The following is a 22,422-nucleotide window of genomic DNA, read 5'->3' as shown; positions in this document are numbered from 1 at the left end:
AGAACTCAGAAGTAGTGAGCTCAGAAGTAGTGAGCATCCAGGTTTTGTTTTCTGCCATTTCTGGACCACTTTACGATATCCTGTTACCATGGTATTCGTTAGATGTCAAGAGAGGATTCCCCGACATGGCACATCAAGACAGTGCTGCCTCTAATGCCCACACTGGGCAGGAAGCTGAGGCAATATGAGTCTGAAAACCATTGCTTTCTGCACGAATGAGGGAAGAAGAAAATAACCTTGCACATTCTTGGCCCAGGGATGGCAGGCATTTATAAATACAGCTCTATACTTGGATGTGTAATTTATAAGGCTGCAAAGTAGTAAACATGAACAGGATCCCTCCTGCCTTTATACAGTTTTAAAGGTCTGAGCAAGTTGTACAGGAAAAAAAAACCCCCATGGTTCCTTATAAGGAGCTTCTGCAGTAGCTAATAATTCACTTTCAGTTTTCTATAAGGGAAATTAGCATCGCACTCTTACTGGATGTGAGTGGTTGCTTATCATCTGGCGTGCCTTGCATTTGGCAGCAGATAACATAAACCTGTTCGTATTACTTGAACTTTGCTAATCGCCTCCAACACTTGGATTTTTCCTTTAAAACCTAACAAAGCAAAGACTTTCAAGTAAAGTATTACAGAGTAAAGATCCATAGATTAAAAAGATTGGGTCACATTAATGTGCCCATTTTTATATAGCATTTACTAACTTAAAGACACACTCATAGGCTTTAGGTAGAATCTTTTCAGACAGGGTCTGTAATTGTACAGAAAGGAGTGGTCTCCTAGGCTGTGTGTATACTGTGTCTCAAGGGCTAACAGGCAAAAATCTATGCCACCATCCCCGACTGAGTCATTACTCCTTCATTATCATGGGAAAATTCAAATTTAGCCACTTTTGAGTCAGAAATTCTTAAAGGAAAACAAATGTCAAAACACTGTCATCTGAAACATACAACTTCTTAAAGTGGGGGTACATTAGTCACAAGCCCTGGGGTTTTTCTGACACTTAAATATGACCATAGTCATCCCAACACAAATTTCTTGAGTTTTATAATTAGTCCCATTTCAACATTCTTAACAATCTGCGAAGGGGAAATCCCAAGCGCATGCTATATGTATATACTTTCTTTGGCTCCAACTACAATACCGATGCCAAGAATAATCAATTCTGAACTCATGTCTGTATATAAAACACGACCACTGCAAACTCAAAGACAGAAGGGAAACCCTCATACTTCATCTTTCATCCTTTTCAAACGTTTTCTGTCTCACCATTGCTCTAGCCCGATAGCCTTCCCACTCCTTTTCTAGGTTCCTTACTGTTTCGGGCTCCCTGTATTTCTATTCAGGGGAAACTGCTCTTGGCAGCACCTCAGACCTGATGTGGGTGCACAGGCCGCTGGAGCTTTCTCCTCTCACTCTGCCACCCTCCTCCCGCAACCAATTTCACCTGCAAAGACGCCGTGGCTCTCATCCTGGCTTCCTGGTCGGTCTCCCTTCCCTGCCACCACAGACCTCCTCTTGCAGTGGACGTGGTCAGCACACAGCTGCCTGCCTAGGCTCTGCTGCTGGGGAGCTTTGCCAGAAAGGGCTGCCCCAGCTGAGTAACGCTTTGGCAGAGTTTAAAGACTAAAAAAAAAAATGCCCTTAACACTTTCCCTTATCATACAGGGAGCTCTCAGCAGGCTCAGCTGAGAGGGACGAGCAAATATTTCTTCTTTTTTAACAGACAGGTTTTTCCTTCCCAAGATGTTACCTCCTTTCACTCCAATTATCTCACGTCCCTAGTCCCAATTCACAGTTTCCCATCCCCTGGTGTTAACTCACACCCATTTCAAGAAACAAATCACTTGTCTTTTTTACAGCACATGTGGGAATTGGATGCTATGAAAGGAGTTACTCACTTTACCCCACCCCCACCCCTTTTTTTTCCTTTTTCTCTCTAGGCTTTACCTCTCCTTGATACAAAATTAAAAACAAAGTGTTATTATTTAACAAGACCCACAATTTTCATGATTTCAAATTCAAGTGGAAAAACAGATTGCGTAGTTGTCTTCGCTGCGTGCTTTCCCCCCCACTCTGCCACACAACGTGGTATTCATGGGAGCTCAGACGTCTCAGAGGACAGTCCATATGTTATGAGACCCTAGGAATGCACAAAGTTCTGTACAGTCCATCCTTTGTGGAGCTCACAGGCAGACCCAGGGAGACACACGTGCTGGCAGGCGTGGCTTACCGTTCTAATGGCTGTGGGGATTCCAGACTCATCCACGGGGCCGATCCCTGGGTAATGCGGGGCTTTGATAACCGTCACCCTCTTCTCTTCCTCTGAGGATCTGTAGAGCGGAATGGAGCTTCCCATGGTGCCGTCCAAAGACTGGGCATGCTGGGAATAAGCCTCTGCGGAATCTGTGCGGAAAATACAGCGACACAGATCACGTTGGAGGCGCAGACTATAGATTCATATACATTGATGGCCGACCATAGACGAATCCATAATTCCACCTCTGTGCCTTTTCACATATGTGCCCTGTGTTACTCAGCGGCCGATTTACACATATGTATGGAACGACAAGGACCTCGTTGTTTTTTTTTTTTTTTAAAGATTTATTTATTTATTTATTTATTTATTTATTTATTTATTATGTATACAATGTTCTGCCTGCATGTAACACCTGCAGGCCAGAAGAGGGCACCAGATCACATTATAGATGGTTGTAAGCCACCATGTGGGTGCTGGGAATTGAACTCAGGACCTTTGGAAGAGCAGCCAGTGCTCTTAACCTCTGAGCCATCTCTCTAGCCCCAGGACCTTGTTGGTTTATAAAGGGGTGTGAGGGGAAGAGTATTTGTTGAGTGACGTAGGCAGCCACTGTTGAGGGAACACTGAATATATCTCACCTCACCGCATCTTCCTGTAATCTTGGAGGAGCAGGACAAGGGGGACAAGAGTCCTTCTGACCCTCTATAAACGAGGGACAGAAGGTGAAAGAAGCCTGGTAACTTTTCTCAGGCCCTAAGTCATAATGATCCTTGTACTGTCTGCCACTATGAAGAAATACTGAGAGGTATTTTTTTTAAGATTAAATTATTTATTGTTACAGATACAGTGCTCTGCCTACATGTACACCTGCAGGCCAGAAGAGGGCATCAGATCACATTATAGATGGTTGTGAGCCCATGTGGTTGCTGGGAGTTGAACTCAGGACCTCTGGAAGAGTAGACAGTGCTCTTAACCTCTGAGCCATCTCTCCAGCACCCTGAGAGGTATTTTTAAAAATCATTAGGGTTATTGATCCAAAGATAGAAATTTTAACTGAATTCTATGGAATCACTGTTAGAAGTAGACACATGTTAGGAAATGAAGGCTTATGGGTAAATAAGTGCTTTTCAGTGACTATAGTTTATTGAATTTTATTTAATATTGTTGGTTGAATATTTATGGTAAAAAACCCATGCTATGGCTTTTTATCTGTTGAGATAGACAGTTATCTGAAGGATTAACGTTAAATGAGGCTTATCAAAAGTTCATCTTCTTGCTAATGTTATAAACCTCTGGGAATATGTTCAGAAGTAACAGAGAACATACATGTACACTGCCTATTCTGTTCATTCTGAGGTTTAAAATGATAGTTTTTGGGGGAAAATCAACATCATTGTTGTTTTGAAGGCTCTGTATGACCTGTTTTAGCATGTCTGTTACTCAGTCCCTTTCTGTGGGAGCTGAAAAATTCTTATGTTTCATGATAGTCTTTGTTGATTATATTCATATATATATATATGGTTCATTTTCATATGTATGTGATTTATAATTAATATTTATATCATGAATAGATAGTATAATGAACTTCTACATCACATGTGTGTGTGTGTGTGTGTGCTTTTCATAAATGTCACGTTGTGCAAAATGACATTTAAGAATTTGTCTTGTTTTCATATGGGTATTTAGGGTTAAGCTCTCAAGGCTGATATCCAGTATATCATTATAATTGCTATAATTAAGGCCATTTTCAATGTAGTTTGACACAGAAAAGCGTCTTAAAGCTTTTCTTTCAATTCAACAGACGAGTCTAGGAACAAAAAATGCTCCATATGTCATTGGTTACACAGACCCGTCTTCCTTAGCTACCCTAAATGAAGTCATAGTATATTATTCATTGCGATTGACTTTTCAATTTAATTCCTCTACGGTCTTGATGGGATATCCATGATGCTAGGATTTTTTTTCAGCGGCCAATGTTTTCTGAACATGTAGGTAGGGCCATGGTCCTAGCAAAAGACGGTATCAAGTCTATCTTTGTGTATAGTTTGTGTGACTGTACAGACCCACAAACTGTGCAATGAAAGCTGGTTCTTTTTATATTTCTCTTATAAGGCCCACAAACTGTTATGTTTGCAATCTTTTGTCTTTGACTAAATCTGCGGATCACTTAGGGCAAAGTAGACTTGTAAAATTCCACTCCTATCACTACTTTCGCCAATTGGAACTTGTTCAATGTTTATACAGGAACTTTCTTTCCATGTTAAATAGTTTATATGTAAAATCTACTCACTGGCTAGGTATAAAGGCAAGGCCTGTCTGCAATTGTGTATTCATATTTTTAATTTGATAGAATGCGGAAAACTGTCTGTTAAGACAGGCAATAGGATAAAGAGTCCCATTTAATGAATATTTAGGAAAACGTTATGGCTGAAATAATTTAGAAAGTTTCATTCTCATGTATAATAACATATAATTCCATTATGAAATGTTGAAATAGTGGTGTCTATTATAAAACTGAGCCATGGACTGGTTGTCAAAGGGAGAAATTGGGCACAAACAAGCTCTTCTTTCTTGTCCTCTAAAAGGAGATTGTTACAAGCTTCACAAATGGCTCCCAGGAGTAGCATTAGAAAAGGCACCAGTATATTTAGACTCTTCTTTAATGAGTCCCATGACTATGTTTAAAGCCTTATAGAAGTTTTGTTGAGCATGGAAGCTGAGTTCTGCCCCGAGTGGGCTTGAAATCGGCATAAAGCGTTCTTTAGTAAACTGGTAGTATATTATACCTTTGGTTCAGAATCAGTGTGGGAAGAGAGAAAGAGGTCTGCTGCCAACTACAGGATGGTGTCCAGTCCCGTGTTCCAGACTGTTCTCTCTGTTGCTGACTTGTAGCGGCTGTAAGATGGGTCTTCATGCTGTCCTTAGCAGCCTTTGTGCTTTGTCATCATCCTGAAAACTTTTCCAACCTACCCTCACATAACGGTTCAGTTTGCTAAGGCTTTTCGAACAACATTTTGGCATTTTTGCATTGAATTTTTAGCAATTAAAAAAATACTCATTACATTATTTTTAAGTTATGCTATGACATAAGAATGTTTTTATCTTTATGAAGCACAGAACTTTCCCAGGAGGCTCAAAAGAGTTCACAAGATCCACAAAATCATAAGCTTGAAGTTTTGAAAGAAAACTTTTCACTGTTTATATAACTTAAAAACATGTATGAAATCTACTTACTGGTTAGGCCTATACTTGAGCCTTTATACCTTTTAATTGGTAGACTGGGGAGAGCTATTCACTAAGACAGGCAGTGGAATTAAAAAGTCACACTTAATGATTATTTAGGAAATATTATTATTGGAGGACTACAACTTAAAATTTTAAATTCAATTTATATATTTTATGTAGGTGTGCTCTGCTTGTGTGTATGTATGTATACCATGTGTGTACTTGGTGCCTTTTAGAGATCAGAAGAGAACCAGGATCACAGATGTTTATGAACCAGCACTTGGGTGTTTAGAGTTGAGCCTGGGTCTTCTGGAGGAGCAACGCGTGATCTTAGCCACTGAGCAATCTCCCCAGCACCAAGGGCTGTGTCTTTGCCTAATTTTTGACCTCAAAAATGTCAAGAGCTTGTCTCTATAAATTGTGGGATCTTCATTGGAGGGAGTTGCTAAGTCCCCTTGTTTGCTTTCCTCTACCCCAGTGATGACGGCTGGCCTTCACACATCAGTCTGGATAGTTTATGATGGTGGTCCAGGACTTCCAGATTTTACTGTGTTACTATAACCTGTCTCCTTGTTATGCTGTTTTAATTGTTAGACAATTTTTCTATGGCTGTAGCTAAGGAATATTCTAGAATAAAAGTTCTTCTACAAAGGTAGAAGCCACCTCAGTAAAAAAAAGTGCTACCTTAATGTTGTCTGGGTCCCATAAGCTCCCCTCCTCTCTCTAGGTGTCCTTCTGTTCTTTCTACTCCATCACTTAACTATCAACCAGCCTTCTCCAGGCTCAGCCACAGATGGAATTGTCCCCTTCAAACAGCAAGAATCTTTTTTTTTTTTTTTTACAATGCAGACTCTTCTGTTCTCATCCCTCCCAAGTTAAGATTACCAGAGAGCACTTTATTAATGATTTTAATTTTAATTTTAATTTGTGTGCATTGGTGTCAGATCCTCTGGAATTGGAGTTACAGACAGTTGGGAGCTGCCATTGTGGGTACCTGGAATGGAACCTGGGCCCTCTAGGGGAGCAGCCAGGGCTCTTAACCGCTGAACCATCTCTCCAGCCCCAGAGAGAGTACTATTGGTCACCTTATATTTTTCTTCTGTGATACATAGTTGTGACATGAGAGCAGCCATGGGGAACATAGTTACAACTTACCGAGTGACCTGCCATGCTGCATGAGAAGGCTGGAGTTGAGTGAGGCTGGGAGGGAGTATGCAGATGGGGAAAATGGCCGCTGATAGTAGCTCACTGGACTCACCGCACCACCAGAGTTGCCGTTGATGGTTATCTGGCTCTGAGGAAAGCAACAAGGACCATGTTATAGCGCATGGTTCCCTGTAAACACCGCTCCTTTAAACGACAACAAGGCTTCCTAGCTACAGGACAGTGAGCAGCTACAGGCTTTTATTTATTTTGAAAACTGATGTCAGAGGGACACAATTATCCTTCCTCACACCCAGGTTTTTTCTCCATCCTTTCCTTTATTTCTCACTTTTTTATATTATCAGAGAGTAAGGGGAGTGATTAGGAAAAGTGAGGGCAGCTATCCAGTGGGCACATCACTCTGCCAATGGAGGTGCCACCTACAGGCATCACTGCCAATGAATTCGGAGGACAACTAAGCGCTCATGGCCTGGCCTTAAGTAGTCACAGCTCCCTCACGTCCCTCCGCACCACAGTGGATTTGAGATGAATGCTCTCTGACAGGACTGGGGGGAGGGCTGGTTCACAGGCTCAGTCAGAAAGGGCCTGTAATGAATCGATGTTTCCAAAACAAGGTGACTAACACAGAAGGCACGTGTTGGATAAATGAGTGACAACATGACCTACTCTAGCCGTCCCACACCTGGTCCACCACTGCGGAGATGTTAAAACACTGGCTTCCCCTACTTCCACTTAAGTTAGCATTCCGGTTTCTCAATAAACTGAGCTGTTTGCCTTACATCTGAATATTTTCTATTTCCAATGCCACCTGAAGCTTCTCGTTGACACAGTCATACGCGCGGTGCTTTGGTAGTTGTTCGAGCATGCAACTTGGTATTGATGCATTCAGAGGATGCGTGGCGTGACTGCGTTGAATCAACCTAGTTCATAGAAGTTTTACTCAGGGCTATCTTTGCACGGCATACCACCGAGCGTTATGCAAACTGAATAATGCATGCAAATACGATAAAACGTTAGTAAAGACATCTAGTTAAAACAACATCACAGACGCATACGCACAGACATAAGAGACTCACAGCTTACTAACTTGCCTACTTTTTGAAAGATAACAAAATACACTTCGATGACACACGTGTGAAAGAGAGCAGATAAGTGAGTGTACACCGACAGGACCTCACTTTAGGACTATCATGCTTTCAAATGATTCAGAAGAAAGCTAATCCACCTAGTTCATATCGTATGTTTCTTAAAATCAATAAATATTAAATTATGAGGATTGTGCTCATCAAATGTTTCTGTTAGGTATTAGAAAAATTCTATTATAACCAGCCACATGTTGAGAATCTTATTAAAGATGAAGGTTTCTGCTACAGTTGACTACCCCTTAATCCAAATGCTTAGGGGCAGAAGTATTTCAGATTTCATATGTTATATATATATATATATATATATATATATATATATATATATATATATATATGGGTACTTTGTCTTCATATAGAAGAGTGCATTGGATTCTGGAACAGGTGGTTGTGAGCCACTGTGTAGGTACTGGGAATTGAATGCAGGCCTCCATATTTGTTTGTTTTTAATCACAACTTGCCACAGGAAGTCAGGTGTGGAATTTTTAGCTTGCAATGTCATGTCAACGCTTAAAATATTTCAAAAATTGAAACCTTTTGGAATTTGGGTATTTGGATTAGGGATAGCCAACCTGTATGTTATATACTTAGGAAATGCGCATTATTTTGTTGGCCTCAGTAGCACAAATTCGAGATGAAAGAGTAAACATTCAAAGTTTAACATTTCATGGAAAATTCATGACAATAAGGTGATAATCGGGACTAGTGTCAGTTGCAGGCACCTCTGATGATGTACAAAATTCTGCATAAGTGAGGGTCCAAAAGAGCCTAAACTAAGGAAACCTTTTGTTGTTGTTGTTGTTAAATGTCCTGATAAAATTTCTTAAAGTTATTAAAAGGCATAAAAAGGTTTTCCCCCAACACAGTAGGACACAGAGAGACCCATATCCACTGAGTTCCTGAGGCTAGTGGATGCTCATCTGTGGCCAGTGGTTAGATTGGTCAAGTTACTCCTGGAAGAATTATCCAGCTGCCCCAAACAACCGAAAAGAGGTATTTTTAAAAATTCTGTAGTTGTAGAAGTTAAAAAAAATATGTCTTGTGGTGTTTCTCTGTGCATACAAGTTAAAGTGTTATGGCTTGACAGTGTATAACAGCTGTGTAGCACAGATAAATTGTCCTTGTGACAGAACCTATGTTTATGATGGTAATAGTTTCAGAAAAGCTCTCTCTGTCTCTGCTTAAAGTTGTACATCCTTCAACAGAAGTCACAATCTCGTTATTATCAGTGACAGAGGATCTATATGATAAAAATTTACAGCATTTTAGGCATTCATTAACCGATGATTAGTGATCAATGAATGAAATTATAGGCATATTTCAATGACAGCATGCATATGAGAATCATTTATATATTGTATAAACGAAAGAAAAATTGTTGACATAGAAATGAAAAAATATAATCATAAACTTCAAAAGTTGGATGGCTCAGGAAAATATATTTCCAAAAACAACCCCAGAGATGAGATATGATAGATATTGATTTACATTCAGAACTTTAGACTCACTGAGATAGGAAAGATAATTTCTTCAAGGTTGACAAATACAAATAGCCAAAACACTATGACTGCAACATTAATATAATTCCTGATTTTTTGTGGTACTTCTTGCTATATGCAGTTTATTTTATATATGTGTAATAATATAAATGTATATATAAAAAATAAAAAAATTAGAAAAACAACCATAGGCCTAATTTCTGCAAGATGAACTGAGATTGTTTACATCTCTCACTCTTATATGACAGAAGTGTTCATCAGAGGTGGCTGCCATCAAAAGAATTGTAAGAACAATTAGTGCAATTAGTGCTATGCAGGCAGATCACTCACTGGACAAAGACAGTACATAAACTATTAAACCAGGGTGCACAGCAGTGTGAGTCCTAGAGGAAGGCGTCATATTCCAGGCATTCATGGTAAGTTACAATACTGAAACACTTTGGACTTCATAACACAAGCATTATGAACAATGAGAGTCTACTTATTTTATGTTTCTGACGCAATGCCTTATAAGTAAACCACTTTGTAGCATTCATGCCGCAGAAAAACGGTCAATCAGGAGCCGAGCACTTTAGAGTAACCACAAACAGCCCCTAAGCGCAAGAAGGGAATATCAGCAGAGATGTGAGCACAGAGCATGCTTAATGAGGATGGTGCCAACGGCTTTCCCTCACAGATGGTATAGACTCAGTTTGCTAATCAACACTTATGCAGATAAAAATGCTCGGCTACAAAGCCAGATAGCAAACAAGTGCAGTCCTTTAAAAAAAATGGTGGAGGTAAAGGAAAGAAGAATAATTACAGAAGTGGCAGCAGGGGTTGCTAAGGTGATGCCATCTGTCACAGCAGATCTCTGACCCCAGGTGGGGGAAGGCATCTCAGAGCAATCAGTCGAGTCAGAGTTTTCCAGTTGTAGCTCAGCCAGAATGGCTGTGGAGGACTCACTCTCAGACTGGGAGGAGTGCTCGTTCAGGGAAGGGTCAGACCCGAGAGAGCCTGTGGTGTGGCTCTGTATAAGGCTGTTAGGAGCTAGGACAGGACATTTATATAGACAAGCAGAGAGGCCCTGGGTCGAAGGCAGGCAGGAAGGTCCCAGGTCATCAGGTGGTGGTGACAGTGGGCTGGGGACACTGCCTGGGGAAAAAGTGGGCTGGTGACCAGCAATCACTGATAGGCAGGAAGAAACAGCATCTGATGTGCTGTGTCTTTGCATTTGTGAAGTGTTCGCCTCTGACACGCTGATTTTCAAGCTGAGTTTGAGGGGAAAAGAATACTGAGAGATAAAAAAATCATCCAAATTAGTAAGAATATCTGGCTTTCTGTGCAAACACTCCAAGGAAATGTATCCAGATAGATTAGGTGTCAAATACACAGTATGAGAAAAGCATGCAAGTGGGAAGAATATTAATCTGACGCATTTTGAACAAAGGCCTTTGTTCCTCTAAGACTGCAGTGCACGTTTGGGTAAAGATGAGAAAGCCTTGACAGGATGGACATTTCTCCTCAGATGTTTTTGGGTTTTGTCCTAGTGAGAACGAAATGATAAGTTGTCTGCTGCTTGGCAGATTAGTTTGTCTCTCAAGAACACTGCTGGACTACAGTTCCTCCTATTGCCTGCCCACTGTCAGAAGACTCCCCCAAGAGAAATCCATTTGTCTTATTTTTTTCCTGACTTACTATTTAAGTTGACCAAGCTATAAACAATTACTTGCAAAAAGAATTTCTGCTCTCTTTCTACTCACCAAATCTGTGCATTGCTTGTACTAGGAAATAAAACAAAATTGAAAATTTAAATAGGCTACACATACGTGTTAGCAGTGGTACTGATGTGCATAAGTAAATGAAAACAAAAATCAGCCACTTAAAATGGTTAGAAGGGACCCAGGTTAGTTAGAGCTACCGTTGGCATTGAGGCTTAAGAAAGGAGAAAGAAACTGGAGGGTGAATAAAAAGTTTAAGAATTCCAAAGCTGCAAGTCACCCAAGAGTTTGAACACCAGGAAGGGACCAGTCAAGCGTAGAGAGAAAAGATGCTCATCAAAAGTTTCACTGATGTCTGTCACATCCCCGATGTCAGGTATGATAAAGGCAATCCACCTTAATGAATGGACAAATGAGGCAGAAGCGTTTTCCTCATTAGCCATTGCAACTTAGAGAACATTTTGTTTGCTTTTCTTTTTCTTTCTTTTGTTGGGTGGAGTGTCTGAGGTATATAAGATGACTAAAAATATTATGGGGTACTAGTATAAAGATAAGGAATGAACACGACCATATAAAGGCCTAGATATGGCCTAGTAAATATTTTAATGGCATCCGTTGCTACTCAAGGTCAACCATAATTTATAACGTAGCTGATGTCATGCAGCCTGTTGGCCTTATTAAAGTCATATTTTTTCTCTCACTTTTAATTAGATATTGAAAATGCACTAGGTTGAGTCGTAGATTACTTAGGAATTTGCTGGAAACTATTGGTACTTAGAAAAATACACTAATTTATATATGCATAAAGTTTTACATAAACTCCAGGGCCTCATGGATACTCCCAAGTACATTCTTAACTGAACGAAATTAAAAGAAATCCAAGGAGGGATTGGAAGACATAGCTTCTTGTTTTAGTTTTATTTAAGAAGCTTAATGATGTTGGTGTTTGAGCAGATCCATTTAAACCATGATTTTTAAAATTGTGTGCTTTGTAGGAAAAACTCTATATTCAGCTTGTACAACTCTTAGCTACCTTGAATTTAAAAATGTAATAGGAATGTATGCGTCATATTAGCCATTGTTTACAATAGTAGATTTTATTAGAGGCGATATATGATATGCAACTATAATAATTTTTACTTAATGCATTAAATGTTTGCTTCAGGTCTGAATGGAATTTAGTCTAAAGCTGTCTTTGGAAAATGCCAATAAAGTTGCTTAATAGAAAGCAGTTCCCCAGGACAGTTTCCATGTATCGGGAGGTTTCAGTTTTGCCTCTATGCTGTGACAATTAGTTCTTAAGTTGTTCATTCTGATGAGACATTTTTTCCTTTGAGAGTAGAAAGAGTTTGACTCCTATGAAGCTGACTTGCTTATGTCTTTCAGCCTGACACATCAAAAGCTGAAGCAATGTTTTTCACCCTGGTCATGGCTGTTTGGGGTGCACTCTCAGACATGAGATGTTCTTCATATGTTATCATCCCAAAGAGAATGACCACAGAAAACAGTGTCACCTCCCATTTCTTCCTTCTCTGCCTCTGTCATGTCCATAATTTTGAGCTGTTAAAGGTGTGTGCACATGTGTACAGGTAACATGAAATATACACCTCTTTATGAATCACACCACCCTTAAAATTTCTTTAGCTGAAATAATAAAATCCAACAGTTGGCCACCCACAGATAGCTTTGAAAGACCATCCTGTAAGGATGTCGGTCAGGTGAAATTCTTTTACATGACCCTGACCTCCATGTTGATGAAGTTTCCTTTAGACACAGCAGGAGAGAGAACCATCTGTTGTGAGGCACTATTCCTGGGGAGACATGAACAAACCTCTAATCACCCCAAATAGAGAAACGATGACATATCCAAGTATGGGTACCAAGTTAGTGAGCCAATGGGTTTTATTAGGGTTACTTAAAGGAGCATAGATGACTCCAAGACACCTGTGTCACCAACAGCCCATCCCAGCATGGGCAACAACAGTTTAGGAAAGCTGGAAACATGGAGCCCCCCTGCATGACCCACAGGCAGCTCAACAGGTTGGCAAATGTCACTGGTCTGAGTGCCTCCCAGGCAGCTTGGCTGCTTTCTGTATCTTCTGGGTGGCCCAGTTTGTCTGAGAGTCTTCTTTGCAGCTTAGCTTGTTTGAGAGTGATACAGTAGTCTTTACCGCTTATATAATCTTGGTGGGGGGAGTGGGGAGGGCCTCGTTAGTTTTAGGGACTTCTAAAAGCTCTTCTGGGTGTTTTATGTCCTGTATTAACGACTTAGCGAAATGGAAACGGCTGCAGAAAGATCAGTCAGATTGCTTTGTGTTTCCCTGCTTTCAGGGACCACGTGAAGTGAATTCAAATATGGCTCAATAATCACTCACTTTCTACGAGGCTAAGTCGCCATTTACTTTCCCTAGCTATCAAGAGAGGAACTAGAGACATCAGCTTGCAAGCTGCCTGCTCTTCAGTGAGGAAGGGACCTCTTAATCCTTAACATACCTATTACTTTAAGTTACTCAAAATAAGATTGAGCCTCTTGGTTGAAATGAATCAGATCCAGAACACTAGGAGAACTCATGAATGCCACAGGTGAAAGAAATCAAGGTTGAAGCTCTCTGGAGAATTAAGGAGGCTGGATAGAGGGTGACTCAGCCATGGGGAAAGCTGTGATGGATGTAGGCACTGTAGACCTAAGTGCCTACAGCAGAAAGGCATCCAGAATGTTCAAACCTAGTGGGTCTGAAATAGCAGGAACCTTGGCGTGACAGTTACATCTGTCTTCTTTTATATCTGAGAAGCTGTCATATTCTCAGAACACTGCCAAAGATGGAGTGTAAGGTTGATACTGAAAGGAAGACAGAGGCAGGAGAACCTACTGACAGTGGATCTGTCGTGATATGGGCAAGCTGTTTAATTTCCCTTGGACTCAGTTTCCTCCTATGTCAGTTACAAGTGCTAATGAAACACACCCCCTACAGTCTGTGAAGAGCGAGCTATAAAGAATAAAATCTACTTCGCGGTGCCTGGTGTGCTGTCACAGCTGCGTAGAAGGCATGGTAATGCTTTGCACAAAGCCAAGGCCAGGGCCGGGAAGGAAACAATGATTGAAAGTTGTTGGATAGAGGAAGAAGAAAAGGCCATCTCTTCTGTTCCCTGGGAGAAATGTGTAGAATTTAAAGAAGGCAGATTATGACTCAGTGTAAGAAGTGCTTCTAATAATTAGACGCCAGAATTCCTCAAGCACTAAATTGCTGTTTTATAAACTAAGGGAGGGGCCATTGTGCATATCTAGGAAAGACCTTACTGCTTCTCCAGTAGAGGCGTACTTATACGGTTTCTAAATTCATACTATTCTCTTCTCATGCTAGAATGTTCCGTTATTTAACACACACACACACACACACACACACACACACACACACACACCTGGAAATTTGCAAAAGACTTGTTCAAGTACAAATACAACAAACCCACAAAGACTTTTGTACCCACAAAAATTCCACTGGTTGGCCATACAATGGAAGACATCGATGGTCTGGGATGGCAGCAGTGGGAGTGGTGCAGAAAGATTGCTCTGGAATTCTGTGTTCCATCATCTAATGTGGCTGCCAGCACACATTTGTGCCTTACACTGTATCTTAGGATTTCCATTGCAGTGATAAAACACAACAGCCAAAAGCAACTCGAGGGGGAAAGGTTTATTCCATCTTACCGCTGATAGTTAGTCCATCATCCAGAGAAGTCAGGACAGGAATTCCAGACCGGAATTTGAGGCAGGGGCTGATGCTTAGGGCATAGACAAGAGCTACTTAATGGCTTGCTCTCCCTGGTTTGCTCAATTTGCTTTCTTATAGCAACCCAAGGTGGCACCACCCACAGTGAGCAAGTCTTTTTCCATATCAACCATTAGTCAAGAAAATACACCATGGGCTTGACCACAAGCCAATCTGGTGGGGCCGTTTTCTCAAATTGAGGTTTTCTCTTCCAAAGTGACTGTAGCTCATGTCAAGTTGACATAAAACTAGGCATTATGCTCTGCCTTCCTTAGTTCTTACATATTGATCTCATGGAGCAAAATAAAAGAGTTTTCTCTCTCTTCAACATGCCACCAAGAGAGATTTGTCCTTGAATTCTCAGCATCTGTGCAGTAGCAGTTGTAGGAGTGATGCTCTGACCAGTGATTGGTTATGTTACCCCACACTGGACGGGCCAAGTTTATCCTTCAGAAGCAAAGGGCATAGCACTTACAGACACCATGGAAAGCCTTGGTGTGACTGTTTGCCATCTTTCCTAAGCATTTGGCTTACATTTGTATTAATCGAACATGAACAACAATGATGCTTTTAGCAATAGAAAATTTGTTCACACAAAAGGGCAACATATACCTCATTCGTGGTCTTTCTATACACACACTGTAGAAAATATTATGTAAAGCATATAGTTTATAAAACCATATGTCCAACTTATCAGATATGGGGAATAACCCTAACAGTAGCCTGTGATTGTCTTTTTGCACTAATTGCCAGCTTTAAACACATATATAAACAAAACTCCTAAAATACTAAAATTTGCTTTTTATTCCTTAGAATATTTTGTTTATTGAATCTTTTAATTTCTTGGGAGATCAGTATATAAATATAACTATATATAGAAACTATACACACACACACACACACACACACACACATACACACACACACACACACACACACACACACATATAAACCTGGTTCATAAAGTATAGCTTACAGCCCTTGACATTTACTATGTCTTCCTGCCAGAATTTGGAATGTAAAAACCATTGTGACAGACCATTAGACAGCAAATGAAACAAAAATGAAGTATACCATAATGAGAAAGGCATGAAAATGAAATGTCCATTGGTGGAAGTCTAGATAAAGAAAATATAATATATATCATAATGGACTACCTTTTTGTATTAAAAAAAAAAAAGAAAGCAATGCTGCACCCATGTAACTTGAAATGGATAATCCAGAGAATATTATGTAAGTGAAACAAGCCAGTCACAGAACAAAACCAAATGCTTCATGATTCCACTTCCATGAGATACCTGAAACAGTCAAAACAGAGGCAGACAGGAGAGGCAGTTGCTAGGAACAGGGCGAGCAGGAGCCCAGCTGCTGTCTTGGGTGCAGAGTTTCACTCAGGCAAGACAAACACATCCTAGGAAGTTTCTATATGACATTATGGCAAGAGTTAATAGTCATATATGGATGTTTAAAATTGTGAAGAAAGGCCTGGGGTGAGCCAGCTCAATTGATAAAGTGTTTGCTCTGCAAAAACCAAGAGCTGAGTTGGGATTTTCTGAACCCAAATTAAAAAGCCCAGCATTTAGGAGGTAAAGATAAGGGATCTCTGTAGGAAGTTGGTAGCTAGGCTAGCCAGAGTTAGCAAGCTGCAGGCTCATAAGAGACTGTGCCTCAACAAATAAAGTAGTGAATTATCAGAAGGACACCCAACATATATACATACATGCATACATGTCTGCCACCTACATGAACTGCAAAAATACTGTGACGAGAGTAGACCTCATACGTTCTTGGCAAAATTAAAAGAAAAACCACAACAATGTATGCCACCTTTTGAAAAGGTGTTATAAGACAGTACAATATATTAGAAAATGCCATTAATTTGATGAAATAAACTTTCATTCTTCTGTGAAAAAGTTATTGGTTAAAAACACCAATTTACTTTCCCAAGCTGCTACATAGCATGGAAAATATTATTTTAAAATAATAACAGCTTCTGCACGGGGAATTACTGTGTAGAAGGTGGTATGCCAAAGCCCCATATACATTATCCTCCCTGCCGAGACACTCTTTAAGATGAATGCTGTTATTAACCCCATATTATGGATGGAGAAGCTGAAGTTAAGGGAGGCACATAATAACACCTTGAAAGAAGCCATGGTCTAATTGGTTTCCTCCCTGTCTATCCCTCTGAGAGAGCCGCCCTCTCGCCCTGCTCTGTGGCATTCTTTCAGCTCTCATCTTACTTGTTCTGTGAACAATATCTGAAGTTACTTGCCTTACCCTCTCATGATTTTTTCCTTTCCTTTTGGTACGCCAAAGTACTCTCTTATGGAGATGCTAATTCCAGTCTGCTGGACTGGCTCTTCCTTTGAATGTAAAGATTTATACAAGCTCAGTTCCTTCCATCCTCCATCCATATTGATTTCACTGTCTATTGGCCACAAAAAGCCTCTGTAAGATGATCATTTTTTTTTTTAATCACCAACCAGGACCTTTCTCCTGAGTCCAAAAATCCTCTTATCCCACACTCTACCACTCCTTGTGGCTGTCTAGAGACATGTCTCTACTGACACCAGTGACTTTTAAAAACATTTAAAAAAATTTATTCACTTTACTTCCCGACACCGGTGATTTTTTGCTAAGCCTGCACTCTCTTGGTCTCAGGTAATGGCACGAGCCCCACATCTCAGCTGGGATCAAGCTTGACCGTTCTCTTTCTCTCATATCTACCCTGCAATCTGCCAGGAAGCTCTGTTTTGCTCCTCTTTCAAAATCATATTCCCACAGTTGGACTTCTCACCACCTCCAATGCCTCTCCGGGCTTTACCGTCTTTCCTGGTCCAGGCTATCACAACAGCTTTCTGGCTTACTTGCCTGTTTTTCTCCCACAATTGAGATGCTGGAACAATTTGGTTAGACTATCAGTTGAATCATTATTATAGTGGTAGCCTCAAAATCTTCTAAGGACGCCCATTTTTATTAAGCCCAAGGGAAAAATCTTTACAGTCCTTTGCAAGGACTTCTGGCTTTTGTTACCTCTAACTTAACTTCCTGTAACTCCACGCCTTACTTATTCCCCCTTTCCTTCCTGCTCTGGCTTCATAAATTTTCATTCTACTGATTATTTTGCCTAGAATATTTTTTTCTCTTTTCCAAATTGTTTCATCTTTTGGGTGGGTTTTATCTGGCTATCCCGTTTAAAATGGCATATGCTCCCCACACCACAGTTTAACATGGCATAATTTCCACAATCGCTTCTCTCATGCATGATAAATTTACTTGTTTCATTATTTAAAATTCGCACAGCAGACACTAAGCATCAAAAGTTAAAAATAGGGCTTTGAGAACAGAACCTGGACACATCAAGAAATCAATAAATGTTTGCTCAATGAATAAAAGTGATAAGGCCTTAAATCTTAACTTTGAAGTCAGGCCACTGTTTCTAGCCAGTCTGGATTGTGACAAAAATCACTGAAAAGGAAAGTAGCAAAGCTGCGTTTTCAAACATTAGAAAATGGTTTCGAAGATCCATATTAGTTTGGGTGAAGCAAGTAGTTAGGAATGTTCTTAGTGACTTTGCCCCTCCTTACCAGAGTGACATGTCATGGGTCACAGATAAAGCTACTGTTGGTGCTGGAACAGTCCTACTTTAGAGAACTTTGCTCCTGTAGAGCTTCCTGGCTCCCAAAGCCCTAGCTAAACATATCTGCCCTTTTCCATGTACCACGGCCTCACTACTCCTTGTCATCAGTGAGCGGCCATGCTAGTTCTGCTGGGTGCTACAGAAGGAACTGACTTTGGGGCCTTAGTTGCCTTGTCTGTAAACTGCAGACGGTAATAATACCACCTGTGACAATGAAAATATTAATATAAATGTGTTAGAATATTGGCTGCATATGGTTAAATCCTTTTATTGATTAGTTGCTATTATTGTGATTGTCACAATTTAAAAAAAAATTCACCTGGGCTCTCAGGCTGAGCATGGTGGTACACACCTATAACCCCAGCACTCAGAGGGTAGAGACAAGAGGGTGGTGAGTTCAAGGCCACCCTGGTATACACAGAAAAGAAGATAACTTACCATTGTACTGTGGAATGAGTGTCATATGAAATTAATAGTATGGATGGAACATTGTAAAAGATTTTTAACTGCCCCCTCCCATCTTTTTACTTATCTACACTATGGGCAGGTGTGGTGGTGGTGGGGAACCTTGGTGTCAGTCATATTATCTGTTATATATTTTTAAGCTGTAGAAAAATTTTATCTCCAAAGATAAGTTTGTGTGATCTCCAATAGCTCCAATACCAGAGAACCTACCCAGGGATGCAGTGTCTACGGCCCTGCTGCTGCTGCCAGGGTCCCCTCTCTCATAGTCTCTTGGCTTGACACATCCTATGAACGAAGAAGTGATTACTATGCCCGAGTCTATTTCAAACTCACAGAGAGGTCGCTATGGATGTTTCCTTACACAGCCAACAACAAAGCCTGGAGGAAACTGTCTGGTTTTTATCTTTAACGCTTACGTGGTCGATGCTGTCTCACAATGTGGAGAAGCTGAGGGAAGAATGGCTTTCCCTCAGACAGAGTTGGTGAGAGTCATTGGAATGGTGCTATGAAAGAATTTTGCATAAGTGAAAATAACAGCCCCCCCCCCCCCACACACACACAAAGTCTAGGTGATAAAACTTGACTAGTCATGCTTTCTGAAATGACAGACTGATCAAGTTTTAGTAAAAATTAAGGCAGCTCACAAAATGATAAGTAGTGCTTGAAACAAAGAGAAAGGATATTATGATTGAGAATTATCTTAAGAGATGCTGTACATTTAAATAAGGACCTGGCTTCCAAAGGTCTGACATGAAAATTCGGTCTTTGGTACCCGGAACCACATTCAGGATGGACGTGGTCTACAGTGTCTTAAGTAACAACTTCTCTGTTCGTGATGTTTGTAGGAAGGATCTATGTGCATGTATTTAAATAAAAAGACGCAAAGAAATTAACTGAGTTCAGCTAGTAAGGATTGAAATAGTTTCTTTCTCCTTTCCCTTCCTGCTTAGAAACTAATAGAGCATTAGGTTAAATACAAAGCTCAAACTCAAGGAGTTAGGATCCCTGCGATCGGTGCCCACAGAAGAGATTGACAAGTGTGATGTACCGCTGGGAACTGACAGGTTGCGGCCTCGGCAGACGCTTGTCTATCTTGCTGAAGAGGCATCTTTGCAGTCTCTGGAGGAAGCTCAGGTAACTGCCTGTGGCTTTCAAGATCGTTTCCTGAATGGGGAGCTATCTGAATGGAAAGAGATGCTGTGTGTGTCTTAGGTCCTGGGTTAGGGGTTGGTGAGAAAGACCTTTTCAGGAATGATGGAACATCTATGGGTTGGGAAAACTGTGGTGCATTCAAAAGGAAACTGCTCCCTGCGTCCTGGCTATGGGTTAGTTTCAAGGTAGAAATTCTTTGTGTTTGAGAATCTTGCATGTAGTCTTCTTGTAGAAATGGTGTGTTGATGTCTCCAGGTGGTGCAGGACCAGAGCTGGAGGTTGCTGGTAGTGGATTGGTGATTTTCTGTGTGTATGACACAGTTGTGTTGGATTCCTCAGAATACACTATTGTCTGGTTAGAATCTTCACTAGAATGCACAGTTCCCTGGGGTGGTTTAAGGTTAGAAAAGTCCTCGGTGCAACATGGAGTTTGTGTGTGAGTTACTGATGAGTCTAAAATGTCACCCTTTGTTTGACAGGTTATCAAGGCCCTACAAAAGCTCTCTTTTCTGGCTGGTGGGAAGGGTGCCTGGATGGCCAAAAAGTGTTCAGAAAGAGAAATGATACAGAAGGAAAAACAGAAAGTCCAAGTTAGTCATGAGAGGCACATTGTCAAACCTGCCCTGAAGAAATGCACACATCCTATGCCCTGAGCAGGCTAGACGTTTGATCGACCGTTTTCGGTCCTATGAGAGTATTTTTGTATCTCATTGCCAAACTTCTCGCAGGTTGGAAAGGACACATTACTTTAGGACACATTACAAAGATATTGCTTCCACCCATAGTTTTAGAGATTATGCTAAAAGCAAACATAGCCTATCTTGTCCTATTTTTAGATATTGGCGGGGCGGGAGGGGGGTCTATGGTTCATTTAGTTACATGGCTTGTAGAACACCCTGCACGCACAGTTTTTCTAACATGGCAGAAGCTCAGTGTTTGTCTGGCTTGTATTCACTCAACTCACAATGTCTCGCTGACTCTCAGGCTCTGAAATCCAAACCATCAGCTGCCAGAGCTTTAATAATTAGACTTTATCTCGAACACTACGCTAGAAGCTGGCCCCCTTTATAGAAGCTTAACCGGAGGAGAATAAAGACGACCAATGACAACAACAAAAACTTACCTGCTCTGAGCTTATGACTCACACCGCATGCTGTACATGTTAGCACGACAAGCAAAGCAAACAGAAAAGGCAGAAGCATCTTAAAGCTAGGATGCTGGGAATGAGGTCGCCCAGGGGAGGAGAGAACAGAGGTCTAGGAAACTAGATGATACCCAGCAAGCCCTGGGCCATATTACCTGGGTTGGTGATTTTTTGTCTTGCAGGTTTGGTCGAACGCTTCTAAAACCTTTTGCTGCAAGAGAGGAAGATGTGGCATCTCCGTTCAGTGTCTCTGGATTTCGATCATGGTAAGATCTCCAAGCTTTTATTAAGGGAAAACAAATTGGACACAGAAATATCTACGTTCACTTGCATTTTTTTTGGAGTGTTAGAAAATTGATTTTTTCCCCTAAAATCAAAATGGTCTTGGTAGAATTATGATTTAATAGGCATAGCACTGTATGAAATTTAAGTTTAACAGCAATTCAATGATGTAGCTATGGATATGTAAAAAGAAAAATGTCCTTGGAGCAAGCATGGTAACTATTCACGACTTTTTTTTTTGTACCTGAATCTGGAGACTGAGAATCACGCCCTGAAAGAAAAACAATGTTGAAATTAATGCCAGTGTGAAACAAACCAACACTCCTGGAAAAATACTTGACAGTGAACCACATGCATTGTTTTTGCCGACATTATCTCAGTCCTAAGCCAGGGTACGCTAAGTGTGATAATGAAAGGTTTGTGCGCCATTTTAATGTCAACAGGCCTATCACTTGTTAGGTGTCTACAATCTATAACGGGAACACATATCAAACACTAATTTTCAGCCCTGATAATACTGCAGCCATGTAATTTTAAGCTTATCGTGGCCCAAGATGGATATATGAATTCTGAACATAGAATTAAAGGACTGAAAAGAATCTGGTTTGCAAACAATGAGCGCTTTTTAGAAACAGTAAAGTGGACCACCAGATCTGTAGCCGGCTAGAGCTCACCCGTAACTGATCATGTTTAACTGCTACACTAGGTAGTGACTAATGTTTCAATAGCTTGCTTTTTTTTTTCTCACTTTTACAAAAGGCAGATGTATCTTCTGTACAAGGTAATGTTTTCATATTGTTCTCTAGAATTTAAATTTTCTCACTGTCCCTTCAAAGTCTTTTTGTTTATTCAAACATGGAAGCTGTTACAATATATTCCGTTGCCTTTTGGTTCATAAGCTGTGGAGAATAAACCATGGTAAATAAATTGCTTTTGGTACAAAACCAGTTTGTTTAGCCATATACTAATGGCCAACT

The 22,422-nt window shown here is 40.5% G+C and overlaps 1 protein-coding gene across 24 annotated transcripts in view; it reads right to left on the bottom strand.

The window, feature by feature from the left end:
* The window catches only part of SORBS2 (sorbin and SH3 domain containing 2), a 203,954-nt gene that overhangs the window by 60,492 nt on the left and 121,040 nt on the right, over positions 1 to 22,422 (bottom strand). For 16 of the 24 annotated variants that reach the window (XM_084758917.1, XM_084758907.1, XM_084758924.1 and 13 more), the window contains 4 exons: positions 21,690 to 21,716; positions 21,319 to 21,443; positions 6,643 to 6,781; positions 2,236 to 2,408 (listed from right to left, as the gene is read on the bottom strand). In XM_084758917.1, the coding sequence (XP_084615043.1) occupies positions 2,236 to 2,408; positions 6,643 to 6,781; positions 21,319 to 21,443; positions 21,690 to 21,716 (464 nt within the window). The remainder of the gene's footprint in view (positions 1 to 2,235; positions 2,409 to 6,642; positions 6,782 to 21,318; positions 21,444 to 21,689; positions 21,717 to 22,422) is intronic. The other 8 variants (XM_084758920.1, XM_084758928.1, XM_084758922.1 and 5 more) reach the window with 1 other exon arrangement.

Source organism: Acomys minous (assembly GCF_964271855.1).
Source record: "Acomys minous genome assembly, chromosome: 15".
Lineage (NCBI taxonomy): Eukaryota > Metazoa > Chordata > Mammalia > Rodentia > Muridae > Acomys > Acomys minous.
Note: the sequence above shows the minus strand (reverse complement) of the source record. Positions and strands in the feature narration are given on the sequence as shown.